The sequence below is a fragment of the Trachypithecus francoisi genome, unplaced genomic scaffold (assembly GCF_009764315.1).
Source record: "Trachypithecus francoisi isolate TF-2019V2 unplaced genomic scaffold, Tfra_2.0 Lachesis_group12, whole genome shotgun sequence".
Classification (NCBI taxonomy): Eukaryota; Metazoa; Chordata; class Mammalia; order Primates; family Cercopithecidae; genus Trachypithecus; species Trachypithecus francoisi.
Window position 1 is genome coordinate 29,814,047 of NW_022681457.1, and position 26,209 is coordinate 29,840,255.

Here is a 26,209-nt window from a genome sequence, read left to right on the forward strand (position 1 = left end):
AGTATCTGATTCTGACCACGGAATATCCCGAAGAGCAAAGACAGGTTAAAGAGCCGGAAAGGTCAGCTGGGCGCAGTGGCTCACACCTGTAATCCCAGCACTTCGGGAAGCTGAAGCAGGCAAATCACTTGAGCTCAGGAGTTCGAGATGAGCCTGGGCAACAGAGTGAAACCCTATCTCTACAAAAAATACAAAAAACTAGCTGGGGAGTATACACCTGTGGTTCTAGCTACCGGGAAGCTGAGATGGGATGATTACTGGAGCCTGTAAAGTCAAGGCTGCAGCGAGCTGAGATCCCAGCACTGCACTCCAGCCTGGACAACAGAGTGAGACCTTGTCTCCAAAAAATAAATTAATTAATTAAAAAGAGCCAGAAAGGTGAGAGAGGTAGAACCCTGAGAATTAAGTTAATAACAACTTGCGTAGGAAAGCTGCAGGAGAAAAAGGAGTCCAGGATGACTCCTGGTCAAATCACTGGCCTAAGTCACACACTGGCTGCTTGAACTGGACACAAGCAAAAGCAAGAGCTTGGTAGATCATGAGAAGCCAGTATTCCTGAAGAGCACTCCAAAACCAGCTCTTACTTTTCCAGAAGCACTGGGGGTCGGGACATCATGGTGATCCTCCTCCAATACCACACCATAATGATGAAGATGCTGGGCGTAAGGAAGGTCTTCATGGCAAACCACACCTTGGTGAAGCCTCCATTTTGGTGGATCCCCTAGGCAGAGACCAGTGATAATTTTGAAGGTGAATATTATCTTAGCATTTCCTTCTACTAGCAAATGTGTTTGTGGGAGAGGTAAGTGGAGACCTTGTCTGCAAATGTTCATGATCAAGAGCTTTCACATTCATAGCATGCACTGCCCTCATACACCCTTGGCCTCTCCTCAGAGATAATAGAAATACATATTAAAAGATCCCTGTGCTATGGACCTGAGACCAGAGGAAAAAAGAGGGCATCCTAGTCACAGTAATGGCTTTCATGCTCTGGGGTCTGAAAGAAGAGCATGGGGCTTTGGGGCAGGGTCACTGTTTCCAAGAGACTGAATTATCTTACTTTGGACTCATCCCACTGATTTTAAAATGCTAATGCCTAAAGGTACACTTTAGAGGTATGGATTAATAGGGCAGGTACGGATTAATAGGGCCCACAGGGTGTATGATATCTACCCAGCTACCACCCCTACAGTGTACCCCCCAAAAAAGCCACATTTGAGGTAGAACCAGAAATTTTAGGTAAAAAGCAGAGATATCCTCTATCTCTTAACACCTCTCTTGGCCATTTAATCCTCATTCGACCCTCACATCTTACTAATCTGGTCTATTAGGGCTACAAGAGCTTTTTCCCTATGCTAAGATAATGATTAAGTACATGATCAATTTTTTTTTTTTTTTTAAGCTTTTCATTAGAAAGCTGCAGATATCCTAGATGGCCAATATGTTGAGATTGGTAAGTGTTAAGGTAAATCTATTCTATAAAATGCTAACCAATATTGTAAAGTATATTTATATTATATTCACCAATTTATATTACATATACCATTAAATAAGCAAGGAAAAAAGTCAGTTCAATATGATCCTACTTTTTGTAAGGGAATTACTACGTATAAAAAAAGCCTGGAAGGAGATATATCAAAACCTGAACAGTGACTATTTCTCTAAATAGTAGGACATTACAGGTAATTCTTATGCTTTTCTGTTTCTTTACCTAATTATTGTGACTTTGTTGAGATTGAAAAGAAAGGTCCTCCTTGCAGCAAGTTCTAACTTTTCCCCAATTAAACAAATAAGATGGAAAGAACCTGAACCACCCCATTCCCTTTAACAATTGTGCTTGCAAGGTGAAACACATAAAAAAGAAAATTTACTTTTATCTTGGTGTTATTCATTATGCAAGCATGACTATATCATGATCTTATCATTATGATGATCTTAAGTGATCTTAAGCCCATTTAAAATCTTAAGTGAGCACAATAATTGTATTGTTTTCCATTTCTGTAATCTCTCACACAAATTAATTCACTTTATTATCTCAGCCGTCATGAGTATGTTATTATTCCCATTTCTCAGATGAGACAGGTGAGGCATAGAGGTGCCATGAGTGAGATGGAGTTCCCCTCCAATACACATGACAAGATCAATTACATTCACTTACCACCAACCGGATATCCTTTATCTCCCCGATTCCCACATTGATTTTCTTCTTCTCATTCACAGGCAGCCGGATGTTTAAAAGGTAAAACTTATGGGCCACTGACCCAATTTCCATGAAAGGAAGGACATCACATTCATAGTAACGGCCCTCATGCTCTGGAGTCTGGAAGAAGAGCAGAGGGTTTGAGGCAGGGTCACTATTTCCAATAGACTGGCTCTGAATTCTGTTACCCTGGACCCATAACACCAATTTTAAACAGCTAATGCTTAAAGGTACACCTTAGAGGTACAGAGCAACAAGGCATACTGGAGGCATGGTGTCCATGCAGTTATCACAACCTAAAAACAAACAACAACAACAACAGCCATATTCAAGGTAGAACCAGAAATTTTAGGTAGAAAGCAGAGACACCTTCCTTCTATCTCCTAACACTTTTCTCGGCTGTTTAATCTTCATTAGAACCTCACATCTTACTAATCTTGTCTGCCAGGGCTACAAGAGTTTTTATCGGCAGTGTGTCGTCAGGGACCTCTAAGGCTCTGTGGAATAGTCAGCTTCTTAAACGTTCAGGTGGAAGCTCCTGCTCAATCATTACACTCTTTAAGGATGGCTAATTATTCTTCTGATTTTGGCCTGAGGGAGAAGCTAGAAGCAGCTGAAAATATTTTCTTTTTATTCACTTGCCAGGAAAAAAAAGACACGAGGAGCCCTTGGTATTTAGGGAAGGTTGAAACAGAAGAAACAAAGGTAATAATAAGATTAGTGGCCAGAGATAACCACTCAGAATTTTCTGCCTCCAGTGCTTCCTAACAGTCCAAGATGGCAGAAGGGAATAGACATTTTAATGAAATGAAAATTTAGCCCAGTGTCTAGGAAAGCCTCTTGGACGTCGTGCCAAACAATTTAAGAGATACTGCCCAGAGCACGGTGGAGAGAAATCAGACAGTAGGGACACAGCTTTTTTTGGAAAACTAACTTCTGCTCCACCTCACCAGGACTCCCGGCTATGTGTACCTGCTGAGGGGTGGGGGCCAGGGGTAAATATGAGCATGTAGAGGAATGAGCTTCAGCAGGCCAGGACTTTTCCCTGATACAGAAGATGAGAGTCTACCAACAATGTTGGGTTTCTACGTCAGCTTCAATGTTTACTTGGTACCTCCTGATCAAGTGATGGGGAGATCTAATTTGTCGTTCCTAAGCCTGAATTCACAAGCCCTCCGTAATTTGTCATAAATCTTCAGAGCAAAGATCCACTGAAGAAATGAAAGAAGATAACAAGGAGTCTATAGTTTAAGAGTGTGTAGAAAGGGGCTCTGCCCCTTCTGAGATTTTGGCTGGTGGGGAGGGTTCCTTACTGAACTGTCAGAGCATAGAGTGCAGTAAACAGACCTTTGTACAGAGACAGAGACACACATGGCAAGGTGGAGGTGGGGAGGTGCTTCTAACTCCTCTTCCCCACCATGGCACACATAACCAATCAGTTGTCAACAGTTTTTATCCCTAACGTGTGAGCGGCTCTTGTCAGACACACCAGTTGATTAGAGTTGGCATGGTTGATTTTTAAAAATTCTTCTGTAGAAAGAATGCTGCTTCTTTTTCAAACCTCAGCTGCAGGTCGGATGACTCTTCCTATACAGATCATCTTTTTCTCCCCTCCACTCCTTTCTTATGCTTTCAAATCAGGGAGGCTTTGCAGGTACTACTGAAAATTCACTACAGGCTCTAATTCTCCCTCAGATTAGGTTGCAGTGAGGAGGCTGATGATCCTCTGTGGTAACAGCAAGAGAACATTTTCTGATTTGTTTCCAGTTAGGGCCTTATTTTATTTATGGAAATTGAGAATTTGAGGGAGAAGGGAACAAAACCTACTTAGTCTAATACCATCTGGTGTGTGTCTCACCCAGGGTCCCAAAAGTAGCACAATTGGGAGAAGGACATGGGCCCTGCCCAAAGGCAGGCGTTGTGCTGTGATAAAGACTTGAACTCCAGGCCAGGAGGCTCTGATTCTAGTCCAGACCATGTTCCTTGCTGGGTACCTTGGGTCACCCTGCCTCATTTGGCCTCAGTGTCTTCCTAAATGAGAAAGGTAAGTAAGATGATCTCCAGGGTCACTTCTAATCCCCCATGATGGGTCTCTGGGTGTCCCACACTTCTCTGTCACTACAGAGTGAGTAACATGGCCGCCCATGACACAAATTTACCTAAGTTCAAATGAAAAGAGACACATTGGCATCTGGGACACTGGCTCAACCTTCCTGTCTCGGAAGGTTGTATCAATTCGTTGTATCCTGTTAGAGACTTTTCTTCAGGTACTAAAGTATTTAGGGCATTTAAGAAGGAAGATTCCTCTCTCTCTCCTTCCTTTCCCCCACCCCCAGTTCTCCCCCAACTCCAGCATGAGACTGGCTAATTAGGACAAATTACAGCAGGTGGCAACTTGACTTTTTTTTTTTTCAACTTCACAATCCACCAGGGACTGAAAAGCTTTAAAGCAATTTCTCATTTAATCTTGAGACTCAAGACTAAATTTCACTGCAATCAAAAAGCAGAGACTTGATGATTCATTTCCTTCGCACCTTTCAAGGTTTAATATCTTTCTTGCAAGGGATCAACACATCCTAAGATAATTAAGCAACCGTCATTAAGAAGCAGTTGCAGGCAAACACCCTTCCCCCTCACACTACTCCGTGCCCTCCATGTGTATAAATAAGAGAAATGACTTTTCCCTTTTCTAAGGATACAATTCTGCACCCAAAAGCCATCTAGCTTAGATGTTCAACCAGTATTTCAAAGATGCAGTCAACTTGCAGGGACAGCTAGAAAGATTTTTAATTAATTTTCTCCGTTGCATGCAAAGATCTGAAAATGTTAGCTATTCCTCCCTCCTGCTTCCTCTAGTTTCTATCACTCATTTCTACCTACAAATGGCTTTCTCTGGAGGACAGCCCTATGGAAATTGAGATATAAAATCCCCCATGATGGGTGTCTGGGTGTCCCACACGTCCCTGTCACTATGGAGTGAGTAACATGGCCACCCATGACACAAATTTACCTAAGTTCAAATGAAAAGAGACACATTGGCATCTGGGACCCTGGCTCAACCTTCCTGTCTCAGAGACAAATTCGTTGTATCCTGGTAGAGACTTTTCTTCAAGTACTAAAGTCCTGCCTCTGCCAGTATTTAGGGCATTTAAGAAGAAAGATTCCTCTCTCTCTCCTTCCTTTCCCCCACCCCCAGTTTAGCATTCCGCAGATGGTCTAGGGCAGTGGCCCTCAACCTTCATTGAGTTTAAGGTAATAAACTGAAGGACTGTTAAAACATAGATTGCTTGCTCCTACCCTGAGACATTGACTTAATAGGTTTTGGGTGTGCCCTGGGAATATGCTTTTCCTAAAACCTCTCAGGTGATGCTGCCACTGTTGGTCCTCAGAACACACTTACTGTAGCTTTGTTCTAGGAAACCTGGGGGAGTGAGACTCCCCTAATGCTTCAAAAAACACTGCAACAGGTACTTAGGTTTGCCCATGGAGGGCCTTAGTTTATACATTTTCTCCTAGTGGCCCATCTGGTTAATATCCACTTTGACTCTCAAATATGTCCCAGACAAGATGTTAAAGTACAAGGCCATCCTGCCTACGTTCATTGTATCATCTAGTCCAGGGGTGTCCAATCTTTTGGTTTCCCTGGGCCACACTGGAAGGAGGAGAATTGTCTTGAGCCACACATAAAATACACTAACAATAGCTGATGAGCTAAAAAAAAAAAAAATCAAAAAAAAATCTTATAATGTTTTAAGAAAGTTAATGAATTTGCACTGGGCCACATTCAAAGCTGTCCTGGGCTGCCTGCGGTCCACAGGCAGCGAGTTGGACAAGCTTGATCTAGCCCTTAAAAAGACTCCTAAGGTAGGTACTCTTATCTCATCTCACAGAAGAAAAACAAGCTCAGACAGATTATGTAAGCTTACCTGAGGTCACACCGTCAGTGATAAAACCACCCAATCTTTCTCCTCTTTAGGACAAAAATGGCTAAAGCTGGGGCAAGGTACCAAGGCTTCAACCTCATGTTTTTACTATTTCACAGGAAATCTTAACAGTAATAGGCAAAAGCAAAGTTAGGAAAGGCCCATGGTAGGAGAGAAGAGGAAAGAAAATGCTCCGCAGAACAGGTATTACCAAAGCTGTCCTCATGTGAAGAAGGGACACACCTAGGAAAAGTAAGCAAATCTTTCCACATACCTGAGAACCAGATAAAAACTCTGTTGGCTTAGACAGCAAGCGGTCATACCTTGGGAGATGTGAAGGTGCATTTGAGTTTCCGTGGTACTCTCTCATGGGCCATTTCAGTCCACTCAGCAAAGGCATCATCACGGTAAGCCAGAGAAACGTCCATGGAGACTTCTGCATTTTCTTCTGCAAGAGAAAGGATGCACGTTTCAGAAATGGCTTTTGGAAGATATTTTAGAAACAGCTAAAAAAATTCCTATAGGCTTTGCCATGGAAGCCTACAAAAGAGAAATATTAATTTCTATCAAACTCCAAACCTGAAGACTTAGAAGTCATAGGATGAAAGTCTAAGCCAAATGCTGGGTGCCCTCTCATGTCCACTCTGCCAGAGTCAAGAGCCTCCATTTAAACTCTTCCAGAGACAGGGGCCTCACTTCCTCTGAGGGAGCGCAAATATTCAGACCTCATCCTCCCATAACTTATACCACAGGTCCTAGGTCTGCCTGTAGAAGCCACATGGAAGGTGAGGTCCTTCCTTCTTCCATAAAAAGTGCCTTATGTTCTTGAAAACCATACAAGATCTGCCTGCATTTTCTTTCCTCTCTGACAAACATGACCAAGTTTTTCAACCACCCCTCAGACATGTCCCTCTGGGGCTCTTCTCTGGTCACATTCTGTCTGAAAACATCCTTCTCAAACTTATTCCCAAAAGTTCTCAAATATAGGATCTGCTACTTCTGCAAGAGTCAAAATCCCTTCATATTGTGGATGAAGTTAATGTAAAAGGCAAAGTATTTTTCCAAAATTAAAGACTTCTACACAGATAGGAATATAATAATACATAATTGCACAAATGAATGTTCACACATGCTTCCATAACAGTAGGACTGGACCACAAATGAGTTAAACTCACCACAGAACTCATTAAGGAGATGAGATTAATAAAACATTGCACCTATTAATTTTGTCTGCTTTATACTATGATGAGCAAGTTCAAGAGCAGAGAAGTCTTTTTTTTTTTTTTTGTATAAAGGTTTAATTCTATTTAAAAAGAAGATCCATTAAATCAACTTCAAGTTCTTAACTCATGGGACTATTTTGCAACACTTCTTGGTAAACATCATTTTGTTAGGTTATTGGCAAAACAGTTTCAAGATTCACTTCCCTCCCTTGAACCAGGTCCAGGTCATTTTGCTTTAGGGTAAATTAAAATCAGAACTCTACAAGTTGAGCAACTTCTTTTTTTTTTGAATTGATTTAGCTCTAACCCACCATTACATCTTAAGGATGGCATGACTTGATAATGATGGACTTGTGTGAAGTTTTGATTTTTCATTTAAACTTTGTATCACATGAGGTAATTGTCAGCGTTCTTGAGTCTGGTTATGGAATAGGCAGATAGAACCCTATCAGTAACAAGAGTTGGAAATTGACTAATTGACAATGCAGTTGCCTTAAACATCTCAAGTAGAGAACTTTCACATTAGTGAGATGTACCTGAATTTCGGTACTTAACAAATTTTAAGTACTTTTTATTGAAAACTGTACTGAACACTAAATGTCCACCTTTACAATAAACAAATACAGTAATGGTAACTCACACTAAAACAAAACATAGTTCTGATAGCCATTATTTTTCTGTTTGGGACAATTTTAAAGTTTTCCTTTGTCACAAAAACAGGAATGCACCTATACAAAGCTCAAAGTAGGCCATCTTTTTAAACAAAAAGGCAATGAGTCACAAAAGACTATGAATAGAGCATGTAACTATTTTGATACAAATCTGATAGGATTTGTTAAAATCAGTCACATCTAATACATCTGAAGTGTTGTTGTATAAAATAGCACATGAAGAAAAGAAGACTTTATCAATGTCTAAAAAAGTGGGTTTGTTCATAGACAATCTGACAAGTTACCAGAAAAGTGTTTCCTGAGACATAAGGAAATGCAACATTATTCTTCTTGAACCCTTTTAGCTCAAGACTTTCCACTCAATAAAATAGCAGAGGATCTGAAACTGAGAAAATATATTTGAGTACAAACAGCTTGTGAAACTTAATACTTTTTTTCTTTTTTGCATCATCAGAGGGTTTTACTGAAGTTACAACCAACCTGCCCACTCAGTATGCAGTTCAGATGTGAGAGACGCTTCTCTGTACAGGAGCCTGTACTGTCTTCAATCCTATGTGTGCAGGTGTCTATTACAGGCAAACAGTTTTTTCCCCATTTTGTAGTAATGTGATTTTCCTATTAGCAAAAAGAGGTCACCAGCCCCTGTAGACTTACGGGACTCGTCACAGAATGGGGATTTCCTCTTAATATTTTTTATTTTGTTGTTTGAACTCTTGATGCAACATTGTAGAACGGAGTGTTCAGGACCTGCTGTGCCTAAGGGACTGATAAAGGAAAAAGCTCTATTTATTCTTTGTGATTTGATGCACAGATGAAAAACTTAACACACAATAACAGAAGTTGGTCGTTAATAAATCACATCCTAGTCTTTTAGCGCTTCTGTAAGCAGACAGCATCTTCAGTTTTCTAGCTCTTGTAGTTTTAACACTGCAACATCAATGATGCGTATGTCCGAAATCAGTTACAAAGACCGTAAGATTCTTTCTCTCTTAGTTCATCTATTTTTCACTGTCTCTTGGTCCCAAGTGTATCTGAATGATTACCTTCTGGCATTCTCTGCTATTGCTCATTGGGGTGCTCTTGATTGTCCCCGTGTTTTGTGGGCTGGTTGGGAGAGGGTGCTTGGGAAGGATGTGCCGCTGTCGGGAGGTTGTGAGTCACTGGGATGCCTCCAGGGATGATCCCTTCCATGGCTGCAGGAAATCCTCCTGGAGCCACGCCCACGATGCCTGGCGGATATCTGCATGTGGCACCATCGAGTTCAGGATGAATTGCTTGCTGGTCTATTACTGACCAAGGTGCTGATGTGGCAAAGAATTCCTTGTTCAGTTTCTTAAGCTTATTGGGATGCGACCTGTGACGGCTCAGTGGATCTCTGTGGCAGCTGCCTCCCTCATCTCCAGTGACGCCTGCTCGCTCTACCAGGCAGTGTGAGGAGTGCAGAGGGGATTCGGTGCATCTTTCAACGGACCCTGAGCAAAGCTAAAGGGCTCTGACTCATGCACGTAGAGGGCTGCCCTTCATACCCTGCCCTCCTTGAGGGTTTGTGCTAAGGCTTTCTCGTCCACCAGGTCACCACGGGCTGCATTCACAAGGAATGCCCCCTGCCTCATCTGCTTTATGGTAAAGTCATTGATGAGGTGGTGGTTATGTTCGTTGAGATTGCAATGCAAGGAGACCCAGTCACTCTGATACAGCAAATCCTGTAGGGTATAGACCCTTTGCAGGCCCAGGGGCTGCTGGATCCCATCCTGCAAGTAGAGGTCACAAAATATGACGCTGAATCCAGAGGCCTTGGCTCGAACTGCAACCACCTGCCCAGTGCAACCAAAGCCGAAGAGGCCCAGCGTCTCCCCACGGATGCGGGCCGCTCCTGAGGCCACCTGGTGGATCTGCTCCATGCTCTGAACCCGCGTGCCTTCCTGCAGTGCCTGGTACAGCCACGTGTTCCTCCGGTACAGATTGAGGATACAGCAGATGGTAAAGTCCGCTGTCTCTTCCACGGCTGCAGACGGGTTGTTACACACAGCAATTCCGAGCTCGCCGGCAGCCTTGATGTCCACGTCATAGCCACTGCCTATCCGCAGGATCACTCTCAGAGCCTTGAACTTTCCCAGGTCCTCCCTGGTGAGGGTGATGGTGTGGTACATCACGACATCCACTGCTTCATTTAGAACCTTCTCGTGGATTTCCTGCGTGGACTGCACATGCTTCAGGATGGGCATCTCCACAGTGCAGTTGCGGCCATCCAGCAGCGCCACCAGGGGGCGGGGGTGCAGGGGGTCCTTCATGATCTGGGGGCGGATACCTTCACCAATTCTGTCCAATCGCTGTCTCTTGACTTTGTGCTTATCCACAAGGGGCCATTCTTTATGGAACCTTGCAACTCTCAGATAAAAAAAAAAAAAGCAGTTTTTTTGCTTTTTGCAACGCAGTCCTCTAAGAACTTAGGGGAACTCGCAGGAGTCTGCATGCATGACACCACTATGAACCCAATATAAATCTGTCCACGAACTCTAGTTCACACGATGGGCTGTCTGTCTTTTTAAGAGAATAGTTTCATTGGTTCAAAACCATTTAAGGTGATGAAACCCTCCTCCCGGTCCACGGCGAAAGGCGCCCACCCTGGAGGCGGCGGCGGCTCCCACCCCTCCCATCCCACCCGGGGCGGTGGCTGTGCGGCCCCCGCTCAGGGCCGCACGGCTCCCGGTTCGATCCCTCGCTACTCAGACCGCCGCTGGCTCCTCTGGGCTGCTCCTGAGCCACCTTAAAATGACACACGCACACAGGGACACAAGCACAAAAACTTAATCTCTCCAGCTCCCCGTTCTTCCCCCTCCCTCCCTCCCCACCCTCCTTCCGTTCCCCTCCCTCCCCCCACCTCTACCCCTCCAGAGAAGTCTTAATGAGGGGGAAAAAAAAAAAAAAAGCACAAATCACATTTCCAAAATGACTGGAGATCCATCCACCACTAGGGTTATGAAAATGGCCACAATTTTAGGCTCTGGCTATTCAGCCTTGAAGAAGTCTCAGTGTCCAAGCATGTGAGTTTGCTCATCTAAGTAATACCCACCTCCTCCAGGGCTGCAACAAGGATTGAGTCCAGTTAGTAAAAGCACTGCATGCTGCCTAGTATGCAGTAGGTGCTTAATAAAAGTTTACTAAACCTGAACACATACAAGTCACAAGGGAAACAGATAGGAATAACTGCCCTCTGAAAAGCAGGGCTTTTCTATCCACTGGTCTACAGTGGCTTAAAGCTGACATAGCAGCATGGCAGATCCCTGGTTCTCAGAAGAAATCTAGGAAAAGGAAGACATGATCTATGGAAGAAGTAATGTGAGGCCATTCTGATATAGAGGAAACCCTCGATGAACATCAATACCCACTATTCTATTATTCCTATTTTTATCCTCAGTTAACATGGTGAATTGGCCACTGTGTTTTCCTCCTGAAATTCCACAAAATAAAGACATAGACAGTAAAAAGAAAAGCAAAAGATATTAAATCACAAGGGGAAAAAACTAACTGTAGATACATGAGCAGACTAGAGATTTCAATTTTTTTTTTCTTTTTTTTTTAAGACAGAGTTTTGCTCTTGTTACCCAGGCTGGAGTGCAATGGCATGATCTCGGCTCACCGCAACCTCTGCCTCCCAGGTTCAAGCAATTCTCCTGCCTCAGTCTCCCCAGTAGCTGGGATTACAGGTGTGCACCACCATGCCTGGCTAATTTTGTATTTTTAGCAGAGTCAGGGTTTCTCCATGTTGGTCAGGCTGGTCTTGAACTCCTGACCTCGGGTGATCCGCCTGCCTCAGCCTCCCAAAGTGTTGGGATTATAGGCATGAGCCATTGTGCCTGGCCTCAAAATTTTTTAAAAAGATAAAAAATACATGAAGTAGGGTTTCCTGGCAGCCACAGCCTACACTTCTATAGAGGGGATATTCTAGAAAAATGAGCCAATATGTCTGCAGGAACCTGAAGCCACTCAGAATTTGAAAGCACCAGGGGTTGCACAAGGCAGAACAAAGCATGGCACTGACAATGAGGTGACTGGTCAAAGTCTGCACACAAAACGGCTGGACCTCAGTTCCCCCAAATCTTCCCATCTCTGCACAATCCAAGGAGAGACTTTGGACTTGAGGACACCACAGGAATACATAGACCCAGGGCTGGAGGTAGAGAAGAGCAAGAGTCTGTAGAAAAAATTGTGCCACTCCCAGCTTGGCAGAAACCATGCTCAGAGTTGGTATCTCCCCTTGGTCAGGGACCAAGCTGGCTACAACTTCTCCCCACTTAGTAGCCTCAGTGGTCAACAGAAAGAATCTGTCAGAGCTCCCATGGAGTCAAATCTTAGGCAATAAAGTACATCATACTTCTAACGCTGGAAGTAGGAATTGGGACTTTCAACTGTATTGAAAAGGGTGCTTGGAGAAACACAAGAGTATAAATATGAAAAGCTGTAAAATATGTCATCAGCTCACACACAGGTTACAAATAACTCACAGGTTGTTCTCCTTGGAGCCACAGGGTTCAGAGCAACACTGGCCTTAGACACAGGCAAGAGGGGTCTTTGAAGTTTGGGCCCTATATTTTTAAGGGGTCCCACTCTGTCAACTGTTCCCTTCTTTATAGGACAAGAAACTCCCAAGTGAAGGGGATATGTACACCCAGAGCCAACAGACTCCCTCACTTCTAGACCATGCTCCGAGATGTCAGACCCCAGAACATTCTGCCTAGACAGCTCTGAACTCTTATCTTACTTCCAAGGTCTGTGTGGCCTCTTTCCAGGTCTGGCTTCCCAAGAAGAACTAGACAATCACTTGTGTACTCTTTCTTGGATGGTCGGGTGGGTGGGAGTGAAAAGGCTGCTATTTGTTGGAAGATATGAACAGAGCCTGAACTTGGAGATTAGGGTGTCCATGTACAAGCATGTGAGGCCCCTCTCTTTATGGGATGGAGCCAGAGGTGGGGAGAAAAGGGGTGTAGGGGCCCACGCTTCCTGGCCAGTCACATTTTGGCACAGAATTCCAAGTCATCCATGAATCCTCAATTCAAACCTGGCCATCCGGTTCATTATGCAGGTAACTCATCAGAGGATGCAACATACTTGGTTTAACTGTTTGCTGGCCTGATTTATCACTTCTAAATATTTAGACACATGATAGGCATGTCTTCATTCATACTGTTTCCCCGAGCCAGACAAATGTTTGGGGTGGGCCTGGTTCAGAGCAGGTGCCTCAGAGAGACAAGGCTAGATAGGATTGCTTCCTTGCCTGGTCCCAGCTTCAAAAGTTATTCTAATCTATTGAGGATCCTCAAAGGAAAAACTATTTTAAAATACGCAGTTTAAAACAAAAATTGCACACAGTATTTTAATGTACAATTACTCCATATTAAGCTCCCGTGGTTTCTGTGCTTTAAATTACCTCATTTAATGTTCTCAACAATTCCACAAAGTGGACATGAATATTTTCTTTTAATTAATGAGTAAAGTTATGCCCTCAGATCTTAAGGAACTTGTATAAAGTCATCGAAATTGCCTTAAAATAAAATTACTTTTTTCTGTATTGCTTAAAGAAAACTGGCTAACTTGTGATAAAAAGAAGCCCCTCAAAGCAGTCACACAATATGAATATGTTAAGTCTTTAATAAGAGCAACAGCTCTCCTTCATCAGAGACTAACATGCACCAGCCTTCTTCAGGCCTCACATCCATCCTGAGAAGAAGACGTTATATAAATTACCCAAGAATATATGGCTAGTATACAGCAGAGCTTCAGTCTGGATCACGTGAGGGTCCCACTGCACTCTACTACCTTTGTTGGTGAAAACAAACAAACACAGTAGAATTCAAAAGAAACTAACAAGCATACTTGGTCAAAGAGCCACTCAACACAAACTAAACACCTTCCCAGCTTTCTACAGGAGAGAAACAGGGAGTGTTCCTGGGAGGCTGCAAGTGTGGCTCATAAGAATGTCTGGAATTCACTAATCTAAGCTTTCTAAAGCCATCTGTTATTGGTTGTTAAAATTATAGCATGTTCTGCCGCCTCCTCATGTTATCATCTCCTTACTTCCTGTGCAATATGAAGCAGAGGTGTTATTCCTGTTTATGAGGTGAAGATGCCAAAACTCAGAAAGCCCTACCCTAGAAATACCAGATGCAGGACCCTACAGCTTCATAGCCTGTAGTCTCATAGCATTCTGCCATCTTTTATGATGTACATAAAAAATAGAAACCACAGGGAGAATGGCCCATTCAAGTGACCTTTACTAGACGGTGATATCACTCCCCACCCCCAGACAGATAGCACACATGAGGTAGCACAGGTCAATCTTAGCAGACCTGGTTCCTTACCTGTTAGGATAGGACTTAATGCCTAGAATTTCATGATTATTACACTAGTTACTGCATGAAAAATGCTTAAGACAGAGCAGAAAGCATGAAGGGTGAGACATGTTGTTGACATTTTATTAGAGAAGGGAAACTCTTATACTTCTCCTTAATTCAAAATAATTACCAGGTTTCAGGAACATGCAGCTTCCCACTATGAATCCCTAATCCAAACCTAGATCACAAAACCCAGAAACAGGAAAGCACTAGACAGAGGAACACAGTAAAACTGCGAAGCTGGTTACCTGAATTGTTTTCTCTTCTGCCTCCAATGGACTTGGAAATAAAGTTCAGCATTAATGATGATGTTGCATTTAATAAAACACTGGTTTCATGACTCCTGGGATACTGCGTGGGCAATACTTCCCCTCCACCCTCTCGAGATAATGAAGGCGAAGAATCCAATTTGAACTCCCTGGGAGAATGGCAGGAAGGCTAAGCAACATTTGGCACTGGAGAACCTTCCCTATAAAACAAGGACACTGGTTATACCAGTTTCATGGGGGTACCGTTGTAAGGTATCAGCATAGGGCATTTACAGATTTGAAATCCATGGTTTTCCACACCTATACTATACGAACAGCTTTGGTATAGGAGCCCATAGGTCCTATGGGCTAGCCAAGCTTCACATTTCTCAAATAGCTTTGGAGACATATTTTGGCTGGGTGGAGAATTCATTCAGAGGAGGAAGGGAAGCATGGAGAGGCACTGTCATCTGTTACATTTACTATTTCCATCCTGTTATGGGGGCAGTCTCCCCTATGCTCCAGGGTTCCGTAGGAGCAGACCTAGACTGCAAAGTGTGGCTATAGACGGAAAGATCCATGCCTTTCCATATTGGGAAGCATCAACTACTTGTATCCTTACGAAGTCTCTCTATACCAGTGATACTGCCCTGCCCTGCTTGAGAAAAGCAAAACCAATCAGTTCTCCTGCAGGGAAGTGGAAAGTCAGAGAGGAAAGCAAGTCCCTTCTATAAGCCAGAAATGGTGGGAGGCGCTGGAAATCGCTAGGAAAGAGGTCTAGTATCCCCAAGAAATCTAGGGCAGCTGCTTAATGTAAGAATGGTCCCTGGGGTGGGAATGTGGGGAGAAGGAGAAGCAATGAAAGACCACTAGAACCTTAATTGAAGAAGACATCAGAATGCTTCCCACCTATGCTCTACACCTTCCAGATCTGAAACAGGTATTTGCCAGCCAGGATAGTACAAAGTGTATAAATTGGGTACCAAATGGATATGATTTTGAATTCTCCTTTTATGACTTCCCACCTGAACAACCTTAAATAAGTCTCAGTTTTCACCTCTGCAGTATGGAAACACTGGGAACTACTCCCTAAGGCTGCTGGCCAATACCAGTTCCCTCTCCATCTAGTCCCAGGGTGGCTGGGTTATATTGTTGACCTATTAATTGGAATAAAAGGGGAAAAAGGAGAGGACAAGATATATCAGAGGAAATCAAGAATGATTTTATGGTTGTCAAAAGCTTTTAAGGTTCCTAGAGACACTTTGACTTTCCTGGGCCTTTGCCCTGGGAACAAAAATTAAAGAGGTTTCAAAGCTCGTGTGCATTCCCGCATTACACAGGGGAGCTGCCAGTCAGCAGAGTTTGTTTGGGTAACCTCAGAAAGAGGCCACAGAGACAAATCTCCTCCCAGCCTCTGGCAGACATATAATCTGGGGTTATTTATGCCAGCATTCCTTCCCCAATAAAAAACTCTCTGACCTGGCTTGAATTTTTCTTGATGCTTTCAATTAAGGAAATAACAAAACCAACCCTGTCCTATACACGGTTAGGTCTGGCAAAAATGGACTCAGCTAATGATCAATTCGGCCCTAGCTGTTTTCTTAAGATGCCCTACAGGCCTGGGTGTGAGTGGTTATAAAAATGAATGAGTACAATTATTTTGCAAACCAGCCTAACAGTTTAGATCACATTGCTTCTCTTGTCTTTCATCATCAAATCAAGCATTTGAATTGCAGAGAATTATCTTCCACATGTAAGAAAACATATTTCTAAGCACTGCAAAACTGGTTCCTTGCTGTATTCTGATGCATTATCCTCTGGTTGAAGTCACATATCTGTCTATGGAACATGATGAGGACAAGGCAGAATGGTGCTCACATTAGGTTCTCTTCAAAGTGACATGCAGTTAGAAAACATCCACTTACCCTGATTGCAGCCAAGGCTACTAGTGCTTAAAGGCTATATCACTGAAAAAGTAAGTGGAGACATCAATTTTTTTTTAAATAAATGAATCTCAAGTACCACAGAATATAGAAAAAAACATATCTATCGTTGTTCACCAGGTCGGAGTGTAGCTCTTTCCTCATCTAACTCAACACATTCACCCTGAAGGATTTCCTCTGCTCCTGGGATGCACGTCACGCTCTCCGGTCCAAATTTCCCTCTTGAGATTTGAATTTGCATGGTCACTTTTTACCAGTCTCTCCTCCTCTTTCATAGGTTAGAAATCCAGACCACCAAATTTGGTCAAGTCTACTAGGTGTCTTTCAGATTTAGCCTCCTCTCTCTCCTCACTGATACTCCACTTGTTCAGGCCATTATCTCCAGCCTCCATGATTAAAACACCTGCCCTGTTCCTATTTTTCACACTTCCTGCTAGATAAATGAGTTCTAAAACACTTTCAATGCCTTTATATTGTCTTCAGTATGATGTCATTAAATGGCATAATTGGTTAAGATGTTATATACCAGCCTAGGTTCTAGTTCTATGAATGTTCACTACCCCTTCTACCTAGGTTGGCCACTTCATATACAGCCCCTCTCCCCTCGAGCGTTGGAAGATGAGTAAGAGCTCAGATTTGGAGACAGACAGCCTGGGATCACAGCCCACCTTAGCTATTTGGTGCCTGTGCAATGTTGGGAGTCACTAAATGTCTCTATCTGTAAGATGAGGATAATGGTAATCGTAATGCCCTTCTCCTATGACTATGAGGAGTAAATGAGATCATGTGTGCCAAGCACTCAGCACGGGCCTGGCATATAGTAAGCACTCAATCAGTGCTGGCTATTTTATTTATTTATTTATTTATTATTCTTATTATTATTATTACTTATTTTTTTTTTTTTTTTTTTTTTTTTGAGACAGAGTCTCGCTCTGTCGCCCAGGCTGGAGTGCAGTGGCGCGATCTCGGCTCACTGCAAGCTCCGCCTCCCGGGTTTACGCCATTCTCCTGCCTCAGCCTTCCGAATAGCTGGGACTACAGACGCCCGCCACCTCTCCCGGCTAGTTTTTTTGTATTTTTTTTTAGTAGAGACGGGGTTTCACCGTGTTTGCCAGGATGGTCTCGATCTCCTGACCTCGTGATCTGCCCGTCTCGGCCTCCCAAAGTGCTGGGATTACAGGCTTAAGCCACTGCGCCTGGCCTATTTATTTATTTTTTGAGACGGAGTTTCGCTCTTGTTGCCCAGGCTGGAGGGCAATGGCGCGATCTCCGCTCACTACAGCCTCTGCCTCCTGAGTTCAAGTGATTCTCCTGCCTCAGCCTCCTGAGTAGCTGGGATTACAAGCATGGGCCACCATGCCTTTCTAATTTTTTTGTATTTTTAGTAGAGACGGGGTTTATCCATGTTGGTCAGGCTGGTCTTGAACTCCCAACCTCAGGTGATCCACCCGCCTCAGCCTCCCAAAGTGTTGGGATTACAGGTGTGAGCCACCGTGCCTGGCTGCTGGCTGCTATTTCAAGGCTGTTACTCGAGGTTATCTACACCTGCTGTACTCAGGGTCCCCAAAATCACACCGAATTTTAAAGAGATGCCCCCTTTGAGAGGGTGAATTACAAAAGGCTTCTTTATCTGGGCTGCAGACAGTGCTTTGCATCCCCAATTGTGCCAGACTCCTACTCATCTTCTGGAATTCCCCCCAGATTTACTCTTGCCTTCTTTTACTCACCCAAACTCAATATAGCACCCCTCCTCTTGCTCCCCACAGCACCCTGTTCACCCAGCAATGACACTTATTCTCCACGGTGCTTCTCCTGACTACTTATCCCCATCTCTCTCCTACCCATCTCCTACTTAGGCTGGGTTCCTAAAATCCAGGGACTGCCTCAGTCTTGTTCACAGTTTTAGCACTCATGTCTTTGCACAATAGATACTCATTAAATATTTACCAAATTAATGATTGTCACCCTTCTTTCTTCAAGTAACTCTTACAAACCTAAATTTCCTGTCACTCTACCAACAAACAAGTGGTTTGCTCTATTTTGGTGACATTCACACTTTCTTTCCCCATCACCTGCCTTACTACTCCTGCTCCCCACAGACCCCTGCACAAATACCCCTGAAATCCCTGGTGCTAGACAGATCATCCAACTCTATTTTGGCTTCCACCAAATATTTCTGAGCACCTACTGGTTTCCTCGCACAAGACTGGCTGTAAAGTCTAAAACCATAAAAACCCTAGAAGACAACCTAGGCAATACCATTCAGGACATAGGCATGGGCAAAGACTTCATGCCTAAAATACCAAAAGCAACGGCAGCAAAAGCCAAAATTGACAAATGGGATCTAATTAAACTAAACAGCTTCTGCACAGCAAAAGAAACTATCATCAGAGCAAACAGGCAACCTACAGAATGGGAGAAAATTTTTGCAGTCTATCCATCTGACAAAGGGCTAATATCCAGAATCTACAAGGAATTTAAATTTACAAGAAAAAAACAAACAACCCTATCAAAAAGTGGGCGAAGGATATGAACAGACAATTCTCAAAAGAAGACTCTAATGCGGCCAAGAAGCATGTGAAAAAAAGCTCATCATCACTGGTCATCAGAGAAATGCAAATCAAAACCACAACGAGATACCATCTCACACCAGTTAGAATGGCAATCACTGAAAAGTCAGGAGACAACAGATGCTTGAGAGGATGTGGAGAAATAGGAATGGTTTTACACTGTTGGTAGGAGTGTAAATTAGTTCAACCATTGTGAAGATAGTGTGACAATTCCTCAAGGTTCTAGAACCAGAAATACCATTTGAACCAGCAATCCCATTACTGGGTATATACCCAAAGGATTATAAATCATTCTGCTATAAAGACACATGCACACGTATGTTTACTGTGGCACTATTCACAATAGCAAAGACTTGGAACCAACTCAAATGCCCATCAATGATAGACTGGATAAAGAAAATGTGGCACATATACACCATGGAATACTATGCAGCCATAAAAAAGGATGAGTTCATGTCCTTTGCAGGGACATGGATGAAGCTGGAAACCATCATTCTCAGCAAACTATCACAAGAACAGAAAACCAAACACCGCATGTTCTCACTCATAAATGGGAGCTGAACAATGAGAAAACATGGACACAGGGAGGGGAACATCACACACTAGGGCCTGTTGAGGGGTCGGGGGCTAGGGAGGAATAGTATTAGGAGAAATGCCTAATGTAGATGACAGGTTGATGGGTACAGCAAACCACCATGGCATGTGTATACCTATGCAACAAACCTGCAAGTTCTGCACATGTATCCCAGAGCTTAAAGTATAATTAAAAAAAAATACTCAGAGAAGTTCCAAATCCTATATATAAATAAATACAAATCTTATATAGAAATAGGATTTGGAACTATATACATGTATATCAACATAAAAATGTACGTTTATATATGTCTATAAAGAGTGAAACAATTAAACTTCTTCTGTTAAAAACAGAGTAGGGATAAAAAGGCATATAAGGCAAAGCCATTGCCCTCAAACTGTTTATAGTAAAGTGGGGAAGGCAGGTATATACATAAATAAGTATAATTCCATGTAGTTTGTACTGCATTAGAAGTATATATGAAGTATACAGTCAGCACAAAAGATCAAGAGTTCTGAGTAGAAGGTCAAGAAATGTAGCACAGAAGACACAATCTCTTGGCTCACCCTATTGAGAAGAGGTGATGTTTACCAATGAATTGCAGAATAGGAGTTCACTAGGCAGCGAGATAGGAGAAGGCATTACAGGCAGAGGTAGCCCCATGTATGAAAAGTCACAGAAGCACGAAATAGCAGGGTGCAGTCAGGGAAAGCAACTAATTCAATATGGCAGGGAATGTGAGAGGGAGTGCAAGGCAAAGGGAAGGCTAGGGAACAGGAAGGGTCTGATGACAAAGGGAAGAAGCTTGGCCAGAGTGCTGCAGCATTTTGATTAGAGGATGTTAAAGCAAAGAAGGAGATTCTGGCAGCTATGTGGAAGACAGACTGGGATGCGGGGGCAGGTAGACAGAGAGACATCCTAAGGAAACTGAGGCCCACTGCTAACACAGTTCTCAGTGTGCTTAAGATGATTTAACCTTGTAGAAAATACTGCTGGAAGGATATTTTCTAAGGAATTTGTTTACCGAGGAATCTGAACCCAATGATGAACCAATCTTTTGCTAACAAAGCTAGAGAACTCAGAACCATCCAAGTCGGCAATTGTTAAAACACTGGAAAGCAAATGCGGCAACAGCACTTTCCTATTTGACCATAATCAACATCAATGTGGAGAGAAAACAAACCTGACAGCCAAGGGAGGAAAACACACAGTGGGTTTCTTTGCTTTCTCTCCAGGACACTGTCGGTATACACAGCATTTAGAATAGCTGATTTGATCGTTGTGAAAATCTACCTGCGTGTCTCTCTCTCTCTCTCTCTCTCTCTGAATGCAATTAGAGAAGAGAGCTTCATTCACACTGTGTCTAAAAATAGATGATGGCAGGGTTCACAGAATGACAGCTGCATTCTCATACAGTAACCAGGAAAGGAATGGGATGGCTAATTTAACTTAACAACTTCCAAAACAAACAGTGCAGAGGGAGTCCAGGATAAAGAGAAAACACACAGGTCAGTTCTTCAAAGAGCTGGAAGAGGGATGGGGTCGCTCCATGGCAGTTTATTACTCCTCCCCAAGTCCTAACGAAACCAGCTAAGTATTTTGCCCAAATCTACCCAGAGTCCTTCAGACAAGAGCTCTGGCAGATGAACCGCTACAGAGATTCAGGCAATATCAGGCAGCAGGGCCAGGACTTTCCCTGCTGACTTCTTCATACATCCCCTGGACACAAGTAAGCTAAGAAGAGTCACGACGTTTTTCTAGGCAAGATAAATAAATGAGTTTTTTTTCCCCTTCACCATATCTAAATTATACTCTGCCTAGCCTGGGGCATTTAAAAAAAAAGTTATCCAGGAAATAAACATGCATCATTAAGGGGCAGAAACCAGGTGTCTAAAAGAAGCAAACCATTTCTTTCCCTCCCCTCAGTCCTAAAATGTTTTCCGTTTTCCTCCTCAGTCTGCCTTGCCTAGGGAGGGGATTATGGTTGGGTTTCAAAAGAAACAAGGGAATAATGCCTGTGGACGGGTAGCAGATTCTCTCTGCAGCTCTCGCACAGCTCCGTGTTGGCTCTCAGCGCTGCTGCCAGCCAGCTGAATGTCAGATCACGGCACCCCAACATTCCCTCACCGCATACCTCCATTGCCCTGGTGACTAAGCTGTTTCAACAGCTGGGTTATTGCTGGAGTCAGGCCAGTGTTATTCACACGGAGTATTTGTTTCATACGGCTTATATGGGGAATTATTGCACTCGGCTTTGGGGTTCTATTTGAAGATAAGATCCTTCCCTTGATCAATCAGCCAGGACATTCCCCGAGTTGGGCTCCAGGAGACAATGGAACAATATTCTACTGCCACCCAGGGTTCCTGATAATAGACAGATTCAAAATACTATAAAGAAGGTGGATGAAGCATATGTGTGTGAGAGAGAAGGAAGTATAATGGAAAACCATGACCCTTGGTGGAGCCGCGAAAGATCTCTGCTGCTCCTCCCTCAATAAAAGCCACCCACAGCACAAGAGTGCTAAGCTGGACTCCCTTTCTACTCTTCCTCTCCAGCCTTCGCCCTCAGCCTTTCTCTTAAAATCATCGCTCTTTCCTTTCGGGTCACGCTAGCACTGTTGCATTGGTCTCTACATGCATCACTCCATACACCTGCCCCTGAATGCTGTCTCCTCCCTCAGCCCTGGGTTCGTCCTATCTCATCAAATGGTTTATGACCATTGATGTCCCTATCATGCAGGAATCAAGTTGGGCCTGTTGGCCTGGCAACCTCCTCTACTACTCCACATCCTCTTCAGAGTGTGAATGAGATAGGGGCTCCGTTACTAACTGCTGAGTAAATCAACCCAAACTCCTCTATATGGAGGGACAACTGGGAAAAGGAAAAGGCATTACATCCATGAACCTTATGTCCCGTGAGCAGGGCTAATTTCTATTTCTAGCCCATTCTAGGCTGAATCTCCATCAAAGAGCCCTACTGGCCTGTTCACCCTCCAAAGTTCTTCTCACCAAGAGCAACCAGGCACCATTTTCTGATGCTGAAAAGATCTCAGAAATGTGTTTTCTTATAAATGAAGTATTTTTAAAAGAAAGAAAACAATGTTTCCTAAAAGCTCACATTTTTTACTGCCTACTATGTGTAGATATTTTCACCCATGCAGATGCCAGCCAGATAGAAACCATCACAGGCAACTTCAAAGTGAGGAAACTGAGGCCCATGGTCATGCTACCAATGTGAGAGGGAGGCAAAATAAGAACCCAGGTTTGCCTGACTTGGCAGCTCAAGTACTTTCCCATTATGTCTCTCAGTCATGGGTTAGGAAAGTTAGGAGACCCGCTTCCTGCTCTAAAAAGGCCACTATTTAGCCATGTGGTTTCAGTAAGTCACTTTACATAATGTATTATTTCATGAAATAATACAGCTGGATCATAGGCTTACTAAGATCCTTTCTAGTTCTAATATTTCATGAATGTAGAAATCTAAAACACCTCCAGCCGTTTACTGCCTTCTATAGTTAAGGCACTGAGGCCAAAACAAAGAACTATAAAACCATTCCTGTCCTCGGGGCACTTATAATGGAGTTTGAGTGACAAGGGATCACAACTTGAGTTTGACTAATGGCAAACAATGAACAAATACAAAAATACCAGACAACCAGACTACAGGGCAATGCTTGAGAAACAACACCATCTGTCAGCATAACTATACAAGGAGAAAAGTAGATTTCAACAATGGTAACACTCCTAACCCCAAAAATACATTTGTGCTGCCAGCAGAAAGAGAAGAAGAGACAGCGCTTGCAGGAAAAGCCAGTTACTAGAAGAGATCCTGTCTGTTTCACAGGAAAGCTTTGTTTCTGACAAGTTTCGTAAAGGAAAAAGTAGGCTAGAACAAGCCTTTTTATTTCCAACCCACCTTTTCTTCGTTCCCATGAATGAGGAGGGGATACAAATGAGAGCAGGCAGCCAGGGACAAAAATAATATGGCTGGTGGTGCCTGACCTCTTGGATTCCTGCCAACAGAGAAGCCTGAGAGGCAACATTTAATTGTGGAAAAACCAGCCTGGCTCTCCTCTTATCTTTTTCCTCTGTGACTTAAACCCACAATTACTGGCAACCCCTAGATTCCGAGTCACTCAGCTGGTGGTGGCAGCAATGGCTGTGTCTGTAGCTAAAAAGCAAAAGGGAGTCAGATTTTACCTGCCTCCGAAGCCGGCCCTGTGAGCACAGCCCTAACCCAGCTTGACAACTTCTCCCATTAAAAGGTTCACAGATGCCCTCCCGTTGGGAAAACCACCAAGTGAGAAGTCCAGATGGGAAAAAAAAGAAATACAATTTTCAGCCGCTGTATAATTCAAAGGACAAGCTGCGAGTCTCAAATCCTGAATTCCACATTTTATTTCAGCACTAGAGACATTATTTTCAATTCCTTTTCTTAAGGATCAAACTCCAAATTTCTTAGCTGGTCATCAAGGCAACTCACCTACCAGCCCCTCTGTCTTTCAGCTGCTCATCTTTTTTCTCTACTATGGACACTTTTCTACAGCCCAACAAATGGGCTTACTGTCCTTTGCACACATATTATTTCAGAGCATTTCATGGTAGAAAAATATGGCCTTAGTCCTCACTTTCTCACCTACAAGTCACTTTGGAGAAGTCACTTAACTTCCATAATTTCATACTTGTTTAAATTTAAAACTTGTTCTCCAGTAATAGCCTCACAGAGAACAGTAAAGATTTAACCTTGAACATCTAGCATTGAGCCTGCGTAGGAGATGCATAATCAACGTTTCCTTCTCTATACCTAATGCCTTTGCTGAGTTACCTTCATCCAAAAGAATGTTCCCATTGCTAATTCTTGTCTGATCTTCCCTTACCACTCTTCTGCTCCAAGAGGTTGTCTCCCATGCACCTCTGCTCCCATCTTAATATTCTTCCATTTCAAAATAATTTACATGTTGCTATGTTTACAGTCAAATATAATTAAATCATGTCTGTGGGCACATTCTCCTAAGGATGCTAAGAATTTCCCACATCTTCTATTTTAGGACTTTCTCCAATTGCTTCAGTGCCGATCAGCATGCATTTTGGTACTCATGAGGCATACCCTCATTAGGATTCATAAATCTCTGAATTCCATGGGTGAGCTTCAGGGCTTCCATTGAAATAAGAATACTAAATGTGCAAACGGGGTCTATGCATATATGTCTCCCAAGGTTAAAGTCCTTGACCTGAAGTTAATAACCACTGTCACGAAGTAATGAAAGGCCTGTGGCTAACATCCACTGGGTGCTTGTTCTGAACATTCAGGCCTGACACCTATGTTTCTGGGCTTCTGTGTTCTCTTTGGAACACAATTCCTCCTTTCTTTTCAAGTCCAAGAATAATAACTATTCATTCCTATTTCTTGAGAGGCAGAATCTCACCCAGGCAGGAGTGCAGTGGTACAACCTACTGGGCCCAAGCAGTCCTCCTACCTCAGCCTCCCAAGTAGCTGGAACTACAGGGGCACACCACCACACCCTGAACATTTTTGTATTTTTTGTAGAGACAGGGTTTCACCATGTTGCCCAGGTTGGTCTCGAGGTCCTGGGCTCAAGCCATCTGCCCACCTGGGCCTCCCAAAGGGCTGGGATTACAAGTGTGAGTCACTGCCCCCAGCCAACTACTCACTTATATTGAGCATTTACTATATGTATCCAGCACTTACTATGTAAAGGCCTCACATATACTCTTCTAGTGTAATCCTTACAACAACCCTATAAAGGTAGTACTACTATTATCTCTATTTTATAAGTGAGGAAAATGAAATACAAGGAAGTTTCAAAAACTTCCTTGCCAAGGGTCGCATAATTTATAAGCAGCAGGCCAAACACTCATAATTTATGATTCAGCCCAAACACTCTGGCTTGAAAGTACTTAACCCAGTGCTGGAGTTGTCTCTCCAAGCTCTTTTACTTTCCCAAAAAAAGAAAGACTGCCCTTGGACTGTTTATTTGCCTTCACAGTGTAGGTGATAACAGACTCCAACATCTTTAAAACCCCACCTTTGACTCAATCAAAACATTTCCCTTTCCATGAGTTAATCATTTCCCCTTCTATGTTTATGGACTCCTTTGGGTACTTAATGCACTGAACACAGTGGTGTAATTTTTTAATTCTCTCTCCATGAATTAGATTGTGAGATCCTAATTATTTTGAGTACACATGGAATATTTACTGTGCCTAGAATTGTGCTAAGTATAAGGACATAACAATGAACAACACACTGTCCCTGCCTTTAAAGAATTCAGTCTTAGGCCAAGTGCTGTGGCTCATGTCTGTAATCCCAGTACTTGGGACTTTGGGAGGCCGAGGTGGGCAGATCACGAGGTCAGGAGTTTGAGACCAGCCTGACCAACATGGTGAAACCCCCATCTCTACTAAAAATACAGAAATTAGCGGGGCGTGGTGAAACATGCCTGT

At 43.2% G+C, this 26,209-nt stretch overlaps 1 protein-coding gene and 1 pseudogene across 3 annotated transcripts in view; both read right to left on the bottom strand.

The window, feature by feature from the left end:
• Positions 1-26,209, bottom strand: part of WLS (Wnt ligand secretion mediator) — a 135,247-nt gene that overhangs the window by 54,772 nt on the left and 54,266 nt on the right. For both annotated transcript variants that reach the window (XM_033225257.1, XM_033225258.1), the window contains exons 3-5: positions 6,447-6,571; positions 2,159-2,320; positions 585-721 (exon numbers count right to left, since the gene is read on the bottom strand). In XM_033225257.1, coding sequence (XP_033081148.1) covers positions 585-721; positions 2,159-2,320; positions 6,447-6,571 — 424 coding nt within the window. The remainder of the gene's footprint in view (positions 1-584; positions 722-2,158; positions 2,321-6,446; positions 6,572-26,209) is intronic.
• On the bottom strand, positions 7,396-10,824 carry LOC117092078 (annotated as a pseudogene). Its single transcript, XR_004440623.1, has one exon. The product of XR_004440623.1 is annotated as a C-terminal-binding protein 2-like (transcript).